Consider the following 19,677-nt stretch of genomic DNA (forward strand, 5'->3'; position numbering starts at 1 on the left):
TATCCAAGCTTTTCCATCATAATAGCTTTTTCACCCAATAAATAACACTGGGTTTTTCCAACAGAGTTTAGATTTCATATTTCCACCACAGCATCAACACATTTGTTATTTATTTATTAAATGTGGGCAGATCATAGATTCATTTCATATTGAAGCTGGAAGGCAACTGGCACACTTACTCATTTTAAAGATGAGGAAACTGCTAACAGATATTAGTGACTTGTAGTGTGTTTTAGGGATTCAATTTTTTTTTAGATTAAATTGGATTTCTCTGTGTGGGTACCTTCTCACTAGATGAGCTAACAAACAGTACATAATAGCACTAGTTTATGGCTTGGGTTTTTTCATAATTCAGTTCATTGTGATTTCTAAGAAGGTTTCTGTTGAAAATAATTCTGGCTGAACAATAATATGATGGCAAATTAAAAGACAAAAAATACTTTATTGACTATTTAAATCAAGATGTTTCCTTTTTATTTTATTTTTAAAATTTTTCATTGATTGATTTGAGAGAGACACACACACATCAATTTGTTGTTCCCTTTAGTCATGCATTCATTGGTTGACTCTTGTTATATGCCCTGACTGGGGATCAAACCCACAACCTTGGCGTATCGGAGTGACACTCTAACCAACTGAGCTACCCAGCCAGGGCTAAGTTGTTCCCTTTTGAATATGTAGATAAATCATGTAAATTAGAGAAGAATTTAAGAAAATTTTTTAAGGAATAACAATTTTAGGTAGGCAATTGTAAGGAAGATAACAGTCATGCATGCCAAGGCTACGTGATTCTTCCACAGGCCCCAAGGTGAGAGGTCAATGCCCTGGTCTCTCAAAAATTCTTCTCCAGTACATCTGAAATTCAACAGAAAAAACACGAATACATTCTTAGCATCTGTCCAATTTTACTCAATACATTCGCTCTTCCTCAAAGAAGTCAATGAGTACTTACAAGTCTGCTTGATACCACACTAAGCAACCTGCATATAAGTTTAGTCAATCCCTAAAACAACTCAATGGGGTGGACACTGTACACATTTAAAAGACAAAGAGACAAAAGCTTAAGGAACTTAGCCAAGTTCCCAGACTCGCACTTTGAACCAAGTTACTATCCTCTCCTCTCCTCTCCAGGTTCATTTGGCTCCAAATCTACGAAGCTGCTCAATTCAAAGGGCAGAAATGTTATCAAGCAAATTTTCACTTATTCCTGAAGGGGAAAACCTCCGCTTTTACAGATCACATCTAGGCCCTTACAGAACTGATCCAAGCTCTTCATAGAACTCATTACCCACAAATCAGCCATGAAAAGAAAGCAGGCTGAGAATCCCAAAACCAGAAAAAGGGGTGAGGAAGGGCTTCCTCACAGTCGCAGTCCGTCAGCTCTGGCACCAAGACCGGAATGAGCAGGGCAGACGCTCGGCCACAAGACCTCACCAGAGGCCCAGTCACCAGGTGAGGCCTCCGTGGCAGCTGGAGTGGAGCAGGATGGAGGAGCGCTGCCCCGGGTTAGATCAGCACCTGCTACTAAAAATACTGGGCACAGCCACAATTATTGTCTGGTACTACTGTTGTATGACTCTTGGAATTTAGCAGTTCCAAAACAATGTCATACCCGGATCAAAAAAGAGGGGTAGTGGTCAAGATAAAGAAATCTTCCCTTCTTAGAGGTTTCCTGGCAACACAGTTGACCCTTGAACAGCGTGGGGGGGGCGGGGAGGTTAACGCAGAGACTCCTACACAGTCAATAATCCACATGTAACTTTTGATTCGCCCAAAATTTACCAATAGCCTACTGCTGACCAGAGAAAAGTCGATTAACACATAGTTTGTATGTTATATGTATTTTACACTGCATTCTTACAATAACATAAGCTAGAGAAACAAAAATATTAATAAGAAAATCATAAGAGAAAATATATTCACAGTATTTATTTAAAAATAAAGTCCCAGTATAAGCAGACCCATGCAGTTCTGTGTTCAAGAACCAATTGTACTTCAAAATCGCAATTTGTGTTGTTATGCAGTATTATTTCTGTTGTAAATAAATGGTCATGAGATTTAGGATACCAGTGTTCTCTTTTCTTCCATTAATGTATCAAAATCAAACCATTAACAATCATCAAATAGGAGAGTGTCATTTAATTTTTAAAACAAATCCTCTAATTTTATTAAAATCTGTATTTCTGTTTTACTGACATTAAGCAAAAAATGAGATTTCCTTCTCAGCTTACTGAAAGATGTGTTCCTTTCTCTAAAGGATACCGGCAGTATTCCAGGTTAGTTTAAAAAAGAAAAACAAAAACTGTGCAGACTTTGATTTCATGATGTCTCCTAAATGTAGGAGGAAGAGACAAGTGCCAGGGCCGTGGAAGAAAAATGTTCACTCCTTTTCCAAATCTTCTGCCCTTTCAGCTCATACTCTTTGCCATGGGTTCGACTCACAGGAAGCCGTAAGTTTATGGACTATACACATCACATGATTTAGACAGTGCATCAGTGTAAGGCCTTGCTAACAAATAAAAACAGCTCATTTTGTGTCCTGAAAATCAAATCTCACAGCCACAATCAAAACAGCAAAAGGATTTGTTAAAACAAACATCACATAAATACTTCCCCAACTTAAATACAATTTTGACTAGAGTAGAATATCTAGGAGTTGTACTGTACTTTCATATGCATTAATGGACAACAATGCACTTTACAGATAAGAAAACTTAGTCTCAGAGAAGCCAGTGTCCCTGAAAGGACTCACAAGCGCTCAGCCCAGTGGCCTTTCTCCATCACACCACACAGTAAGCAAGCCCATTTATGACACTGAATGTAAACTTACATTGCAAAGCTGCAGGTATTGTTTGCTGTGACATTGAGTCCCGGGCAGAAGTTTTGTCCCAAAAATTCATTGTGCTGCAAAGCCTATAACGCAAGGTGGAGTGGGCAAGGTAAATAGTTTTAGTTTCAAAGTTTCCAAAGAGTTATCATGAGATCATCCTGTTGGTTTAATCTTTATTATTATCTCTGGAAAAAAAAACAAGCCTCACATTCATAGTCTCTGCAACACCAGAGCAACTAAAATGATTTTTCCTGGCAATCAAGAGTACTAGGGATAGGATCTGGGGTTCTAACAAAGAAAATATTTTGCCAAGAGAGCTCTGTCTACATTACCACATAGCACTGTCATCCTTCTCTGCCCAGTGTTATAACCCCAAAACACTATCATTAAAACAATACTGTGGTACTCAATGACAATTGTCAATTTATGGTAACATATTTTATATGGTTCTTGTTTTTTAAATAAAAATCAGTTATAATTCTTGGGAATAGGAAACTTCAATATACTATATTAAGACACAGACAGTTTTCTTTATAGTTGATTAGATTCTAAAGCTAATAGTACCTGTGAATATTATACGGTCTTGGTTTTCCTTCTAATTTCCTTTTCAATATAAAACATGTACTCTAGGCTCCCATCCTCTCATGAATTTCCTTATTGAATTGAAAAGCAACTACATTTTGTACATCAGTTGGTCAATCTTCCTGCTTCACTATGAGCTATCTCCCGACCCTTCACCTCCCTCAAACCCCAGGGTGACTGTGGAAAGCCAGGTGATCATCAAGGTGACCCAAGGCTTAAAAGGAAACTCTCTTTCACTGCTCCTAAAATTCCTAGGAGACCTCCACAGCTCATGTCCAGCAACATGAGGTGGTCAGGCTTTAATCTGATATTCCTAGCTTAGGAAAAATAGACTAGTCATAGGGACAGAAGAGGACAACTTACCGCATAGCCATACCGAGGAATGCTCAAGTACTGAAGCCATGAGAGCCAAGGCACAATGGTTCTGAGGTTGACCAACAGCCCTGAAAAAATCTACAAAGAGCAAATCCCAACATCAGAACTGGTGGACTGGTGTCATGAAGAATTCTAAAGCCTACCCTCTTTAACTCCCCTACAACCTTGCAAACATTTCTGCTGAGGCCAATGTGTTCTTGAAATTCCTCTCACTTCTCTAAACACCATATCCTCTTTGCATGTGTATTCCCCTCTGAGCTGAGGCTGTTTGTGGTTTTAAAGAAATTACAGTGTATTTATATTTCATTTAATTAGAAGATTCATAATTGTCGAGGCTTTTACTTTCTCTGTAACTGCACACAATGGAAAGTCCATAGTCCTGACTATTCTAAAGATGCAACCACTATATGTTCCCACCAACAGACACACCAGCACATATCCTGAGCACCTCATGTGCCTCTATACTTCCTTAACACAGGAAGCTTTGTGATCTTCAAGGGTTTGCATTCTATCTCCAAATGACCTTAGGAATAATTTGGGGATTAGAATGGAAACTTAAAGTAACTCAAAGTCTAGAACCAGTACAACATAATGTGAAGTGCATCATAAAATATAATCAATGCCTTCATTTCAGGCTACCAAAAAGCGGTACTGCCATGGAGACCCCAGGAAGGACCACTCCAGCAAGAGATGGCTACATAAGGAGAGGTTCATACAAAACTTCTCCTAATTGGCACTTCCCATGCTGGGATGGGCTTAACAAGGACAATGGTGCTGGTGGGAACACATATTTTTCAACTTGATCTAACAGAGTGCTTAATATGGTACATCTCTCAGTAAAATATGGTTTTACATATGTGTGTTTTTCATTAAATTTATTGGGGTGACAATGTTACATGTGGTTTTAAAAGTTCTATATATAAAATATTAAATAATAATAAATCATAGCATCTAATATATCAAACAAAACATTTTTATATATTGAAGGACATTTTATTTATTGGATGACACTGGAAATATGTGCAAGGTTTTCCACATTCCCAATGATGTTTAGATTGGTAGTTTTCAATGGCAAGAGTATGCTATTTATAAACTTTTAAAGACATCGACTCCTACTCTAGCAGAAAGGACATGTGTAGTAAGTAAACAGGCTAGCATTCCTGTTTACTTGACATGTTATGGGCAAATGTGCTAACTGGTTCCTTTTACCTGTTCATTCATCTATATGCATGCAAAATTAAGGGCGTATAAGAATAGGATTAAGTAACCATTTTTAAAACAGGTAATCAGAAATATATTGATATAAGCAAATGTCAAGAACTCAGAAAGGAGGGGACCTAGGACTGTGTGGACTTTGGAATATTTCACTATTTTTAAAACACTCCTTTTCAAAATGTAGGAGGAATCAAGATATACTACCCATGCCACCCACTGTTCTGTTTCTCATGGGACTTAGATGTTCCCTTGGAAAGTATTTGATCCAGCCCTGGCTGGTGTTGTTCAGTGGTTAGAGCGTTGGCCCGTGCACCAAAGGGTGGAGTTTTCAATTCCTGGTCAAGGGCATGTACGGGGATTGCACATTCCTTCCCTGGCCCCAGTTGCGTGCAGGAGACAACCAACTGATGGGTGTCTCTCAAACAGATGTTTCTGTCTCTCTCTTTCTCTCTCTCCCTCCCTTCCACTCTGTCTAAAAAATCAATGGAAAAAATATCCTCTGGTGAGGATTATAAAAAACAAAAAGGCAAAACAACAACAGATAAAGTATTTAATCCAAAAAAGAAACATCCCACCTGCTGGGGAAATAAGCCAGCAGTTCTCTAACACCAGGGCAGAAGTCAGACAATGACTCTGACTTTTTTTGTTGTTGTTGTTAATCCACACTCGAGGATATTTTTTCCATTGCTTTTCAGAGAGAGTGGATGGGAGAGAGAGAAACATTGATGTGAGAGTGACACATCAACCGGTTGCCTCCCGGGGAGCAAACCCATAACCTTTTGGTGCATGAGTGATGCTCTAACCACTGAGCTCAACACAGGGTGAACCTGGCATTTTTATGAGGGAATCTTCCAGTCAAATTTTTCAGTTTTTGCCTAGCTGGTGTGGCTCAGTGGTTAAGCATCGACCTAAGAACCAAAAGGTCACTGTTCAATTTCCAGTGAATGTACATGCCAAAGTTTTTGGCTTGATCCCCAATAGGGGGTGTCCAGGAGACAGCTGATTGATGATGTTGCTCTTTCATTGATGTTTCTATCTCTATATCCCTCTTCCTTCCTCTCTATCTAAAAATCAATAAAAGCATATTTTTAAAAATATTTTAAAATAAAATTTCTGTTTTAAGGTTCCCGGTCATCAAGGTTTCACTGTATGTCACCAAGAAGCATCTTTTAAAATCTCATTTGTATAACGTGCTAACTAAAGTTATAGCAATTATATTAGAACATTACAAAAAAAGGCTAGGTAGGGTCGAGAAAAAGCTGGTATGATCGGTAATGTTATATTTTAAGATATGGCTTCCTTAAAGCTAAGATTCTCATTGACAAAATCCCCAGAACAAGTTGTCTAAGACAGGTAAATTTGCAGAAGGAACAGAAGAAATAATTACTTCTCAGAGAAGCACAGTTCCTACTCACCATCATAAACACAAAAAGCAGGTTCGTGACAAGTGTTGCTACGGATACCACACTCTGACCTGCTGCTATGGCCATTGTCATGGAACTGGCCGTGTAAGCCACCATCATCAGGGTGAACATCATGATGAAGAAGGCCTCCACCACCGGTTTCAATCCTTAGGAAGAAAATGGGGGTTAATCCAACTGCCAGGTCACTGTGTACTGGGGATTGTTTATTGTGCAAATATTTTGAGAAATGAATATGAGATTTAAAAACTTCATCTTCTATTGAACCACCCCGAGTCACCAATTTCACTGCCCCCCCATATAACTGTATAAAAACATCATACAGATTTTTTTTTAAATATATCTTTATTGATTTCAGAGAGAGGAAGGGAGAGAGAGACAGAAACACCAATGATCAGAGTCATCAGCTGCCTACTGCTTGCCCACTGTTGGGGATCTAGCCCAAAACCTGGGCATGTGCTCCAACTGGGAATTGAACCAAGATCTCCTGGATCATAGGTCGATGCTCAATGCTCAGCCATGCCGGCAAGGCACAGCTTTCTTTTTTGTACAACTGCATAAGCACTTTTTCACGTAACCCCCATGCTCCCTGTTGTGTGATTATTACCAATTTCTGAGTGCCTGAGATGGAGGGCTGGAGGCAACACACTGGCCAGAATTCTACTGCCTTCTCTCTAAGAAGGAAACGTGTCGAGAGCACATGCTTCCCCCAGACATCGCCACATCCCTCACTGTTCGCTGTAACTGTCAGTGAAGACACTGGGAGATCAGGGTCACATGACCTCCCAGGAGTTTCACTGTCTGAGAAAGTGTTTCCAGAACCAAGGCTCTGAGACAACGTACCATAGAGCTTGGGCTTGAGGATGGGGTCAAATGAAGTTCACAGAACTACCGTGTAAACTATAACGGGCACTTATTATGGGTCATACACTCTGGAGGTTTTGGAGCAGCCATAAGAACACCAGTCAGGAGCTGAGGACCCAGGTTCTATGGCTAATTCTTTATGATACACCCCTTATTTGTAAAATGGAGGCTTAAACTCAATCAGGGGATCTTCTCCTATAGTGTTTTGTCAAAAATATATACATTTCTGGTGTTTGTGTGTGTGTGTGTGTGAGAGAGAGAGTGTGTGTGTGTGTGTGTACACACACACACACACACATATATATATATATACACACACACACCAGTGAAATATATGGAAATTCCAAGGCAGAGTCTGGGGAGAAGTGTAAACATGATGCACCAATGAATCTGTCTACTTATATTAAAAAAGTATTTTTATTAAACTAATAAGTCCCAAAGTCTCATTCTTTCATTATATATGAAAATAGGTAATAAATAACCTACTCCAGCTCCTCTAGCACCATCTCAAATATTTTATTAATTCTTTCCATGTCTATATATGACACATACCATCACTCAGTAAAATATAGTCTTATAAATAGGTATATAAATAGTTTTCCCAAACTAACTTTGGGAAAAGTCAACAAAAATGTCCTCAGAGGGCAGTTATTTCAGAGTGTGCACAATAGATAGATGTTTCCTTATCACGTGGCTTGGTCTAGGGTTTTGGAAAGCAAAAAGAATGCTTGCCACACAAAAAAATTAGCTTGCCCTCACATCCAAGACTACAGGCCCATAGTTTTTGTCATATTGCTTACCCAACAAGAAGTATGTTATACAATTAAGTATGATACTTGGTAACATCCTCATGGGTAGTAAATCAGATAGCAGTTTCCCAAAGAAATAAGATGACACTCTGTAGTATCCACTGATATATTCATGCCTAAAAAATAAAAATTCATACCATGCATCCCACATTAGTTTAAGAAGGCACAGAGCAGGTGATTAAGCCATTCTGCTGCCAGCAGGGGTCTGAACAACTACAGCTCCTCACATCCTCCAGGTTGCCCCGCCACCTTCACCCGGTCAGCATCAGGCACCATCTCAGGTGCACGCTTCCCCGAGACGTCATTCCCAAGAGCTCTGTGCGATGACCCCTCGTCTCATTACAGATTCTCTCCTGGTGCCGCCCACTCTGCCTCAGAACCCCCACTCCAGGTGGCCGATTTCAGTGGTCACACAGGCTTTGCTTTCTCCCCACTGCTGATTAGGAAGAAGGTGGTGCCACTATTCTGCACGCCCCCCACTGCAGCTCCAGATAACTGAGGCTTCTCACTCCTTCCATTCTCGGCATGAAAAACAACATGGCACTTCTGCCTTCAGTGACTGTGCCTCCCAACCATACACCCCTGTCAGCCACCAAATCCTGTTCTCTCCCCAGTGAAGACCTCGGTCCCTCCTCTTCCCGACACCCCCCTCCTGCGATTCCAGACTCTTCCACCAACACCTTCATTCTTTCCCTCCCTGATGGTTCCTTTCCCCCAGCACATAAATATGGGCAGATCTCTTCCAACTTTGAAAAAACACAAGAAACAGCTCTGGCCGGTGTGGCTCAATTGCCTGAGTGTTGTCCCCATGCACCAAAAGGCTGCTGGTTCAATGCTCAGTCAGGACACATGCCCACGGTTGCGGGCTCCTTTCCAGCTAGGGACTATGAAATAAGCAGTTGACTGATGTTTCACTCTCACATTGATGTTCTCTCTTACTCTCCCTCCTTTCTCTCTAAAAATCAATAAAAAGACTTAAAAAAGAAAAGAAAAACACAAGAAACAAACCAGCTACCTTCTGGCTCTTTCCATTCTCCCTTCCATTGAGGGCTAGGCTTGGTCTATATTCTTTGTCAACTTTCCCTTCCTACCTTCAATTTACAATTTAACTACTTTCTCTTAATGTAGCCCCTCAAACTTTTCTAATGAAGGACATCATGACTTCTTATTTGCTAAAACAAAAGATCCTTTTCAGCCTCCATTTCTTGCATTTTCTGTTCCATTTGCCTTTACTGGCAATGCCCTAATTTTTTTAAATGTTTTTTTATAATACATATTTTTGCTTATGTGGATTTTAACATGATTTTTATTCATTTTTTTTTATTTAAAAAAATATATATGATTTTATTTCTTCCATCACCATTATCCTCTCTTTGCCCTACTCTTCACTTTTTTGTAGCAGAGGAGAGTGCAAACACAATCCCCCACTACCACATATTATGCAGTCGAGTTTCCCACATTTGGGGAAATCGCAGGGATCAGCACATCCAGAGTGCAATGGATAAGCCTTGCCCTGGGTAACCACCTTCCTGATCATGGTATCTCCCCTACCAGGTAAGTGTGTATGCCCTAATCTTGAAACTCCCTTTACCCTTGGTCTCAGGCCCCACATGCTCATGACTTCCTTCCCAGGCCCTGGCTGCTTTTTCTCAATGAACACTGGTGATCCCCAGAAACCAATCTGTGGCCCAATTCTGCATGTGACCAGTATGACCAATAGCCCTGACATTAAACAGCCCCCTTCTCAGAACAGAAACATACTCACATAAACAGCTTCTTCTCGACCACAAAGAGCTCCATGGATGTCACACTACTGAAACACTGGTTGGTTGTCAGGAAGAAGAGTACCCCAGCTCTGCGAAAGAGAGAAGGGAAACAAAAGTACTGCAGTCAATTAAACACTCTTAGATCAATTCCTACCCACTAAACTCTTTCTTCAAATAATATCTTAGGACATTAAACAACTGTTCAGGTTAAAACAGCGAGGGAAGCAAAATATGAGTCTGCACAGGTCTCTCCCCATCCCAGTGTCTCCACAGTGGTGCCCCAGGGACTCCATAGAGCACAGTTTGAAATTCACAGTCCTGTGTTGCCATGGATTAAATTGTGCCCTCCCTATGATGTAATCCTACCCCTCAAGTGATATTTAGAGGTGGCATTGTTGGAAGGTAATGAAGTTTTAATGAGGTCATGGGGGTGGGGAGCCTCAGGAGGGTATTAGTGCCCTTAGAAGAAAAATGAAAGACATCAAAGCTCTCTCTGTGCTATTCAAGGACACAGCAGGAAGGCAGGAAGCCAGAAGAGGGCCTTCATCAAAACCAAAAATGTTGGCACCCAAATCTCCAGAATTATAACAAATAAATTTCCGTTGTATAACCCACCCAGTCTGTGCTTCTTTGTTACAGTAGCCAAGGTGATGATTACACAGGCCATAAAAATGCTACCAACTTTAATTTCAACTAACAGAAACACAAGTACCATTCCCAATATATGAATGGAGAAACACCCAAATAAAACCTTCAAAAGTTTAAAAGTTCTATTAAGCACTTTGTCAAAGTTGAGTAAAGAAGAAATTAAGACATGAGGAGACAAAATGAAAGAGTGAAGGGAAACCTCTATTGATACCTAATTATATACATTCACCACACAGTCATCAGAAGAACATTCATATTTTCCTGGACATCCCACTGCCAACATGGTTTCCAATGTACTCAAAATGAAAGCCAATTGCTCGGCCGGGTGTGGCTCAGTGGTTGAGCGTCGACCCAGGAACCAAGTGGTCACAGTTCGATTTCCAGTCAGGGCACATTCCTGGGTAGCAGGATTGATCCCAGTGGGGGCATGCAGGAGGCAGCTGATTGATGATGTTTCTCTCTCATCGATGTTTCTATCTCTCTATCCCTCTCCCTCCTCTCTCTATAAAATATCAATAAAACATACTAAAAAAAAAAAAAGAAGAAAAAATAGTCAACCAGAACCCCTTAACTACTCCATGTGAAATAGAGGAAAGTTTTTTAAAAAATGAAAGCAAATCATGCTTATAAAGGAAAAATTAATTTGTGCACATATAAAAAAGGAAGACTATTAATGCCTCTCTCAGTAAAATAATTAAGGTTTCAAAAGGAAAGTACTCATTTCATCTGCACTTTGATAGAAGTATAAATTTTTTGTCAGCGTGCCAGCATCCCCGTAGCAGTGTTGGGCTTCCCTGCACACCCAAACAATTTAATTGACATTGAGGATGTGAGTAGAAACCAAAAGAGATGAAGTTGCGTATTATTTAAATTACAAAATAAAGAAAGCATATTAAAAAATGTAAACCTGAGTATACAACCCAAAAAACAAAGGGCCCATAGACACTAAGGAACTGTTTTTAACACAAATAATAATAAAAAATTATTATTATTTTAACACAGCAACAGGCTGTGTTCAAAGTAAATTTTTAAAAATGAGAGAAGCAAGTGAAAATATTTTTTTTAAAAAGTAAATATTTATACAATAATGAATAAATGAAAAATAGCCAGGACCAGTATACAAGCAGATACACACCTTGAAAGATAAAAAAAAAAAAAAAAGCCTAATATCAAAGTATTAGCTACTTCCAGAAACATGGGATATGGCAACATTCAGCTCAATTTATTGTCTTACATTTAACAGAACAATAATGTTCATAAGGATTTAAAACTACTAGATATTGAAATTCCTTTTAAATTATAAGGATTTATTTTATAATACTAAATACTTCTTGTTAAAGAATTTTAATGTATTCTAATTCTTTTCAAGCTAGTAGGCCATGTAACAGTTTGAAAAATCTGAATCCTATCTACCTCCTCAATGCAAATCAAAACATAAAAAGGAAATTAATTCACAGGGAATAAAAGAAAAAAATAGATAAACTGGACTATGTTTATCAAAGAACACTTTCAACAGAGAAGACAACCCGCAGAATGGCAGAAAATATCTATTAATTTATATCTGATAAGGGGGTTAATATTCAAAATACATAAAGAACTCTTACAGCTCAACAATAAAAATATCCAATTAAAAAATGGGCAAAGAACTTGAATAGACATTTCTCCAAAGAAGACATTTAAAAGGCCAATAACCACATGAAAGGATGCTCAGCATCACTAATCACTAGGGAAATACAATTCAAAACCACAAAGAGATAGCAATTCACTATTATTATGAAAAACAGTAAGTGGTGCCCAGGTTGGGGAGAAACTGAATCCTTGTGCACAGCTGGTAGAAATGCAAAATGGTGCAGCTGCTATAGGAAAACAGGATGGGAGTTCCTCAAAAAAACTGATAGAATTACTGAATGATCCAGAAACTCCGCTTCTGGGTATATATCCAAAAGAATTTCAAGCAGAGACTCAAATAGTTACCTGTACACCCATGCTCACAGCAGCATCAGTCACAACAGCCAAACGACAGAAACAGCCCATGTCTCCATGGACAGACAAAGGAGTGAACAAAATGTAGTGAGTAAAACAAACACACAAAATGTTACAAAGGAATATTATTCAGCCTGTAAGAGGAAGACATTATGACACATGCTACACATGGATGAGCCTTGAAGACATTATGCTAAGGAAAACAAGCCAGTCACCCAAGGACAAATGCTGTGTGGTCCACGTGTATGAGGGGCCTACAGAAGTCAAACTCAGAGCCAGGAAGCATCACGGTGGTTTCCAGGGGCTGGGGAAAGGGGGACAGGGAGCTGTTGTTCGATGGGCACAGAGACTCACTTTGGGAGTAAGTGTCCTGGAGTTGGATGGTGGCGACTGCACAACAATGTGAGTGTCACTAATGCCACCGAAGCGCACAGCTAAACCTGGACAGGAGGGTACGTTTTATGTTCTGTGCATTTTACCACCATATATATAAGAAAATAACATTTCCATGCAGCTTTCAATCCACTGATTTATCCTACTCCTCACTTTGTCCTGTACTTGTCTGAAATTCAAATTTGTAATAAAAGTTCATAACCTTGAACAAAGTAACAGTACTTTCTTAAAGTCAAGGTCCAAATGTGCTTACCTATTCTGGATTCCCGTAGAGTCATTTTTTAGGCCATAGAAAATGGCACCGATAGCCAGTCCCAGGATAACTGATACAATCATCTTTTCAAAAAGAAAAAGACAGGTTCTTGAACAAGTAGGTAACAGATGCACCTGCCGCCTCCCGCAACCACATCAAAATTACAACTAAAATATGGAACAGTCATAACTCAGAACCTCCTGGAATCTGGTTGAACAGAAGCCCCACAGCCAGGGAACTGAAAAAGCATCGAGACCGGTAGGAGGGGCGGAGACGTGGGCGGGTTGGGGCTGAATCACAGAGACGCAGCCACGGGCCCACACCCGGTGCCACAGTTTAAACCCAGGAGGGAATCTCGGCGGCAGAGGTTTCCCGGAGGAGGGAGGGGTCCCAGGCCCACACCAGGCCCCCAGCCCCACAGCAGGCCCCCAGCCCAGGGCTCCAGGGCCGGGGAGAGACGTCCCCACAACTCCGGGCTGTGAAACCAGCGGGGACTGTCCCTGAGGGTCGCAGAGGCTGCAGGAGCCCCAGCAGCTCCTCTAAGGGGCCCGCGCACGGACTCACTCGGACGCTCCCTGAGCCCAGCGCCGGGCAGCAGCCTGAAAGGACCCGGGACACACGGGGAGGAACTAACCTGCCTGAGATCCGGGCGAGAGCTGGAGGGCGGCTTCCTCCCGGGCAGAAGGGCTGGAGGAGGCCATGGCTCCTGTGGCGAGTCCTCCCCGCACACAGCCGGCAGGCAGGCGCCAGGTTTGAATCCCCAGCACCTGACTCACCTTTGGCCCCGCCCCGTGATTCCCGGAGGCCCCGCCCCTCCCCACCTGCAGCTCATCCAGGCCATTTCCGGGGGCTTTTCTGTGCAAATGGCCTCTCGAGCCTCATGCTTAGGACTTTCCTAAAATCTCTCAAACAAGCAACAGTGGGCCCCATAGGGCTTGATAAGCGGCCCCAGGCCTGGCACTAGGGGCAGCTGCACTGGCTCATAGCTGGGCCTCTCCTGGGCACCTCCACGCCCAGCACAAGTAGCAGCCAGCTACGGTTTGCTGTGTCGCTCATGCTGGGTGGCCCTGGGCAAGGCACTGGCACAGGCTGACTTTGCACCTCCCGGGAGGCCCCAGAGACAGTGCACCTGGTGGGCAGACTCAACCACGCTGGATTACAACCCTTCCACAGGCATGAGTGACACACTCAAGGGGTGCACTTGGTGAACACCAAAGCCCCACTGGAGTAAACCCTGCTCCATAGGGGTGTCTCCAGCACAGCAGCTCTTTGGCTGTAGCTGCAGCTGGTCCTCACAGCCAACTGGCCTGGGGGTCAATTCCTCCCAGGGATGCTAACAGCAACCAAGGCTCAACTACAACAGGGCAGTGCACAGAGCCCACACAGGGGAGCACCTAGAAGGCCCAGCTCAGGTGACTGGGGAGACTGAGCCACTGGACCCTACAGGACACCTACTACACAAAGCCACTCTACCAATTCCAGCAGACATAGCAGCTCGACCTGATAGAAACAAACACCTGGAAGCAGCCAAAATGTGGAGGCAAAGAAACATGTCACAAAGGAAAGAACAGAAAAATCTCCAGAAAATAAACTAAATAAAATAGAACCAAGAAAACTAACAGATACAGAGTTCAGAATTATGGTTATAAGGATGCTTAAGGGGATTAGTAAGACTATTAAAACAAATGAGACCATTGATGACATAATAAAGTACCAATCACAAATGAAGGATACACGAACTGAAATGAAGAATAATTTACAGGGAATCAACAGTAGAGCAGAGGACGACGAGAGTCAAGTCAGCAATTTGGAACATGAGGAAACAAAAAACACCCAACCACAAGAGCAAACAGCAAAAAGAAACCCGAAATATGAAGATAATGTAAGGAGCCTCTGGGACAACTTCAAGTGGCCCAACATTCCTATTATTCTGGTGCCAAAAGGGGAAGAAAGAGAGCAAGAAATTGAAAACCTATTTGAAAAAATAATTACAGAAAACTTCCCATACCTGGGGAAAGAAATAGACTTATAAGTCCAAGAAGCACAGAGAGTCCCAAACAAGAAGAACCCAAAGAGGCCCACAGCAAGACACATCATAATTAAAATGCCAAAGGTTAAAGACAGAGAATCTTAAAAGCAGTGAGAGAAAAGCAGTTAGTTACCTACAAGGGAGCACCCATATGACTGTCAGCTGATTTCTCAACAGAAACCTTGCAGGCTAGAAGGGAGTGGCAAGAAATATTCAAAGTGATAAAAACCAAGAACCTACAACCAAGATTGCTCTACCCAGCAAAGCTATCATTTAGAATTGAAGGTCAGATAAAGAGCTTCTCTGACAAGGAAAAGCTAAAGGAGTTCATCCCCACCAGACCAGTACTACATGAAATGTTGAAGGGTCTTCTCTAAGAAGAAGCTAATGAACAATAGAGTTTGACAAACTAAATAGATCCAGAGATTTGAAACATGCAACAGATGATCATATTTCGGTGGGAAGAGATTAATCAAAGAAGTTATATGCATATATGCATAACCCATGGACACAGACAATAACCGGGTGAAGGCCTGGGGTGTGGGTGGGAGCAAGGTGGAGGGGGTCATCTTGGGGGGAAAATGGGACACCTGTAATACTTTCAACAAAAAAAGATAAATTGAGAAAAAAAGAGTTTTAATTAAAGGTAAAAACTTAACACACCATTATAATAATATAGATGGCTATAATCAAATCTCTCCATTGAAAAACATCATTTAAATGGCTTATCCAAAATATTTATATTGTGAAAATATAAAATAGTATATGCTATTAGACTGCCTTCTAAATTGAAATAAAAATAATTTATCTGTGTGTTGGGGAGACTGAAGGAGAACAAAGTAGAAGATTGGAAAACCTAGATTCCTCCAGGGGCTTCCCAGGCACTGCCAGTTCAGGGTCCAGCTCGGGCTGCTAACCTGGGGATGCCACAGAGAGCAGGGGAACAGTGCTGGCATCGAGCAAAGTTGTTGGGGGAGGAAAATAAAATTCAAGTGGCTAAGAGCTCTGTCCTGAGCTCTCAACCTTTGTACTTGTGAACATGCATCATTTTAAAATACTTCAAGAGGTTCAAGTGAAAGCAGGATAGCTTTACTCTGAACATTAAAAATAAATACAATTTTAAAAGCACAATAAAACTTATAACACTTGAATTTTGTATGATAAGGAAGTAGGGGTAACCACTTTGTTTTTAATATTGATAAAATGTGTCTTAAAGACACACACAAAGAGTTAAGGATATAATTTATTTAATGTTTAAGAAAATTCTATTTACTGTACTTTTAAATTGTATTAAATATAAAAGTATAAGCAACAGTAACCGAAGAAACATAAAATATCCCACAATGTACCTTCAATGTTAAACAAACAAATCTCAGTACTACAACTGTGCAATGGTATCAGATTTGAAGTAACTTGTCAAGCGCTCTTTACACATGAGCAAACCAAGTTGGAAAGCAGGACCATGATCTGTGAAGGCTGCTTTGTGAAAACCACTGTCTGGAAAGATGATCTAAGATGGCCTTAAAAATTTCTTTGCTAATAAGACAGTAAGAAATCTCACAAAAACATCTATTACCCTTGCATATTTTAATTACCCTCAGAAAATATGTACTTCATATTGACACATCAAGCTTCTGAGTGAGTGATGATGCCTCCATCAACATGTATACAAATCTGTGTTTCACATAGTAAACTTTAAGAATATTTAGACTTTTTAAACTGGACACTCCCCATGTTTTGTTTCTTTTGCATTCAAATTTGGTATTTTATACTAACAGAGTAATGGTATTAACACTAGGATGTTTCCTAAATATTTCAAAGTTCCAGAAGTACTTTCAATGTCAATTTTCAAACATATTGGTAAAATGATTAATCCTGCAATATTTTTATGCTTTTACAAGGTGTACCTATGTTATTCTTTCTTGTATTAAAAAAACAACAACAGACAATCACTGTACAATGGAGTGGACAAGAAGACCCTACCCATGTATCTGTGTATCTGGCTTCCGGTCTGAACAGAAAAAGAAAAAAAGCAAAAAATTCCCAAAATATGTGATTGCATCTTTGTTCAAATGTGCTTACGAACATTTCTCGAGGTGAGTTCTGAGGGATGTTTATAGCCATCACTACAAAAATTAATCCATACTCAAATGTTTACCATGCTAATAGAAACAATGAATCTCCAAGAGATATAATAATAATGTTTTCCAAATTGATTTGATCAGAACACACAAAGCACTTTCAGTGAACATTAAATCTTCTTATACAGATAATCTATTCCATCTAAGATCTTCCAAATAAAACCTCTGGTAAAATGCATTATCAGAGGCAAATTGTGACTCATATAAATGACTATTTCAAACCTAAGTACAGCTGTAAGACTACAGATACAAGATTTATCAGCAGAAAGCCATAAAACGTTTTTATAGATACACGTTCAAACATTTGGAGAAGCAAATGACATACAGGCAAGTTTAAAGACCCAAAACCAGTGGTCAATAAGCTATGGCCCTCAGGCCAAACGGGACACTTCACCTGTTTTTCAGTCCATAAGATAACGATTTTTACCTTTTGTTTTAACGGTTGAAAAAAGGAGAGAAATTTATATGATATTCAAATACTAACAGATTATTTGAAACTTATATGAAATTCTGATTTCAGTGTCCATTAATAGTTTAACTGGAGCACAGCCGTGCACATTTATTTTTTACATATTAATATGATTGCTTTCTCCCTAAAATGGCAGTTGACTACATGACGCAAAGACCACACGGCGTGCAAAGCCTAAAATATGCCCTATCTGGCCCTTTATTAAAACAGGTTTGCCTACTCCTACCCTAAGCTAATATTCCATAAATCTGAGCAAGAGCTGTAACACCCCCGCCAATCAGATGCTCAGAGATACAAGGTTCTGTCTTGTTCTATGAGATTGCCAGTGCTCTGATCATTGCTGGAATTGTGTTCACTGAGGAAGCAAATAGGTTGCACATGTGACCTGGGGGTACTAGCCTTCGGTTTGCACCTGAAGGGAGTCTAGCACCAAAAGATACAGAATGGTGGTGTAGTAGAAATAGTTTCACACTCCAATCACACTCTGCCCAGAACTATAATGTGTGTGACTTGGATAAGACACCTAAAAAACACTTTTACGGGCAAGAGATATTGAAGTTATTTTCCAAGTAAAAAAAGGTGATGCATAAATCACACTGAAGAATGAACTCCACCCATTACATCGTCTCGCTGTTGAGCAATGGGTAACCAGACTGACCCGATGCACCAGACTTGTTTCCAAATGACATCAAATCCACTCTAAAAGTATAGAAATTTACTCTTGGTTGACAGTGTACAAAAGTGCTCATGTTCTGACAGAAGTGCCAAATAGCAAGTGCCAAACATGTCTGGCACAATTAGGAGAACACCTCAGATAGGGATCTAGGCTCTTAGTATTAATACTCAGAGGGCAATAGTACTAAAGTATGAAAATTATGGTGCTCATGGTAGGAAGTCAGCAATGGTTCATTAGAGCCAACTACGTACCATCTTTTAGCAGTCAACAGAAATTCCATGATCGATGATAACATTAACCACCCCAAAAGTAACTGGCTAATATCCTTAGAAATGATCACAAACAAAGTGGAAATACTAGGATTTTATACGACCGAGAGCTTGAGAATAACAGAAAAACACAAAGGAGCAACAATCAACAACTATCAACGGACCAGCCCAAAGGCGGAAAGAGCATTATTTCATCTCAATGAAGAGCAGTTTAATGTGACAGTGAACAGCCTTATTTAAGGGAAGTGGAGTCTGCTCACTACCTTTGTGTCCACGGCACATTGACTGAGGTGCCCACTGCTCTCCTGGATTAGAGCCCTAAGTGCACGAAGGTCCCTGATGAGGAGCAGCCCCGGGACACAGGCTCTGCCCGCAGACAGTGGCGGCCCCTCCCAGGTTCAGGTCACTCACTGACATCCAGCGAAGGCCTCCCTGACCACCCGATTTAAAATGCAACCAACCCTCCTTTCCCCCCCCACTTTCCATTTCCCTCCCTTCTCTCTCTCTTCCTTTCTCCTCTAACCTGCTTAAACTTTCTCCATGGCCCATTTCTCCTTCTGTCACACTATATACAGGGTGTCTCCAAAGATATATACACACTTTAACAGCTGATAGCTCCATTTTGAAAATGAAATGTATTTTAATAAACACAGCCTTTAAAATAATTCAAAGTATGTGTATACATTTTTGGGGACACCTAATTTAACAGCTGCCTCACCTTAAAAGAAAGTATGCTGCAGGAGAGCAAGGATTTTTAATTTTACCAATTTTGTTCACTGCTGTGTATAAGCTCCTAAATGCTGCACATGATCAACAGGAACTTGTTGAATAAATTAGCAAATGAACATGTGCAGCTACCAGAAAACCATAAACAGGATTAAATGATTCCTGTATTTCACCATTTTTGCAAAAGTATTTTCTCTTCAAAGATCATCTTTTACAGCCCAGCCCGTG

At 40.6% G+C, this 19,677-nt stretch overlaps 1 protein-coding gene across 2 annotated transcripts in view; it reads right to left on the reverse strand.

The window, feature by feature from the left end:
• Window positions 1-446: 446 nt before the first annotated feature.
• Window positions 447-19,677, reverse strand: part of LOC308555292 (broad substrate specificity ATP-binding cassette transporter ABCG2-like) — a gene marked incomplete at its 5' end in the record, with an annotated part of 75,216 nt that continues 55,985 nt past the window's right edge. For both annotated transcript variants that reach the window (XM_081133353.1, XM_081133352.1), the window contains 7 exons: window positions 447-855; window positions 2,831-2,913; window positions 3,776-3,865; window positions 6,418-6,572; window positions 8,088-8,212; window positions 9,862-9,951; window positions 13,140-13,222. In XM_081133353.1, the coding sequence (XP_080989479.1) occupies window positions 708-855; window positions 2,831-2,913; window positions 3,776-3,865; window positions 6,418-6,572; window positions 8,088-8,212; window positions 9,862-9,951; window positions 13,140-13,222 (774 nt within the window). In that variant the 3' untranslated portion in view covers window positions 447-707. The remainder of the gene's footprint in view (window positions 856-2,830; window positions 2,914-3,775; window positions 3,866-6,417; window positions 6,573-8,087; window positions 8,213-9,861; window positions 9,952-13,139; window positions 13,223-19,677) is intronic.

The sequence above is a fragment of the Miniopterus schreibersii genome, assembly GCF_964146895.1.
Source record: "Miniopterus schreibersii genome assembly, chromosome: 1".
NCBI classification, from domain to species: Eukaryota; Metazoa; Chordata; class Mammalia; order Chiroptera; family Miniopteridae; genus Miniopterus; species Miniopterus schreibersii.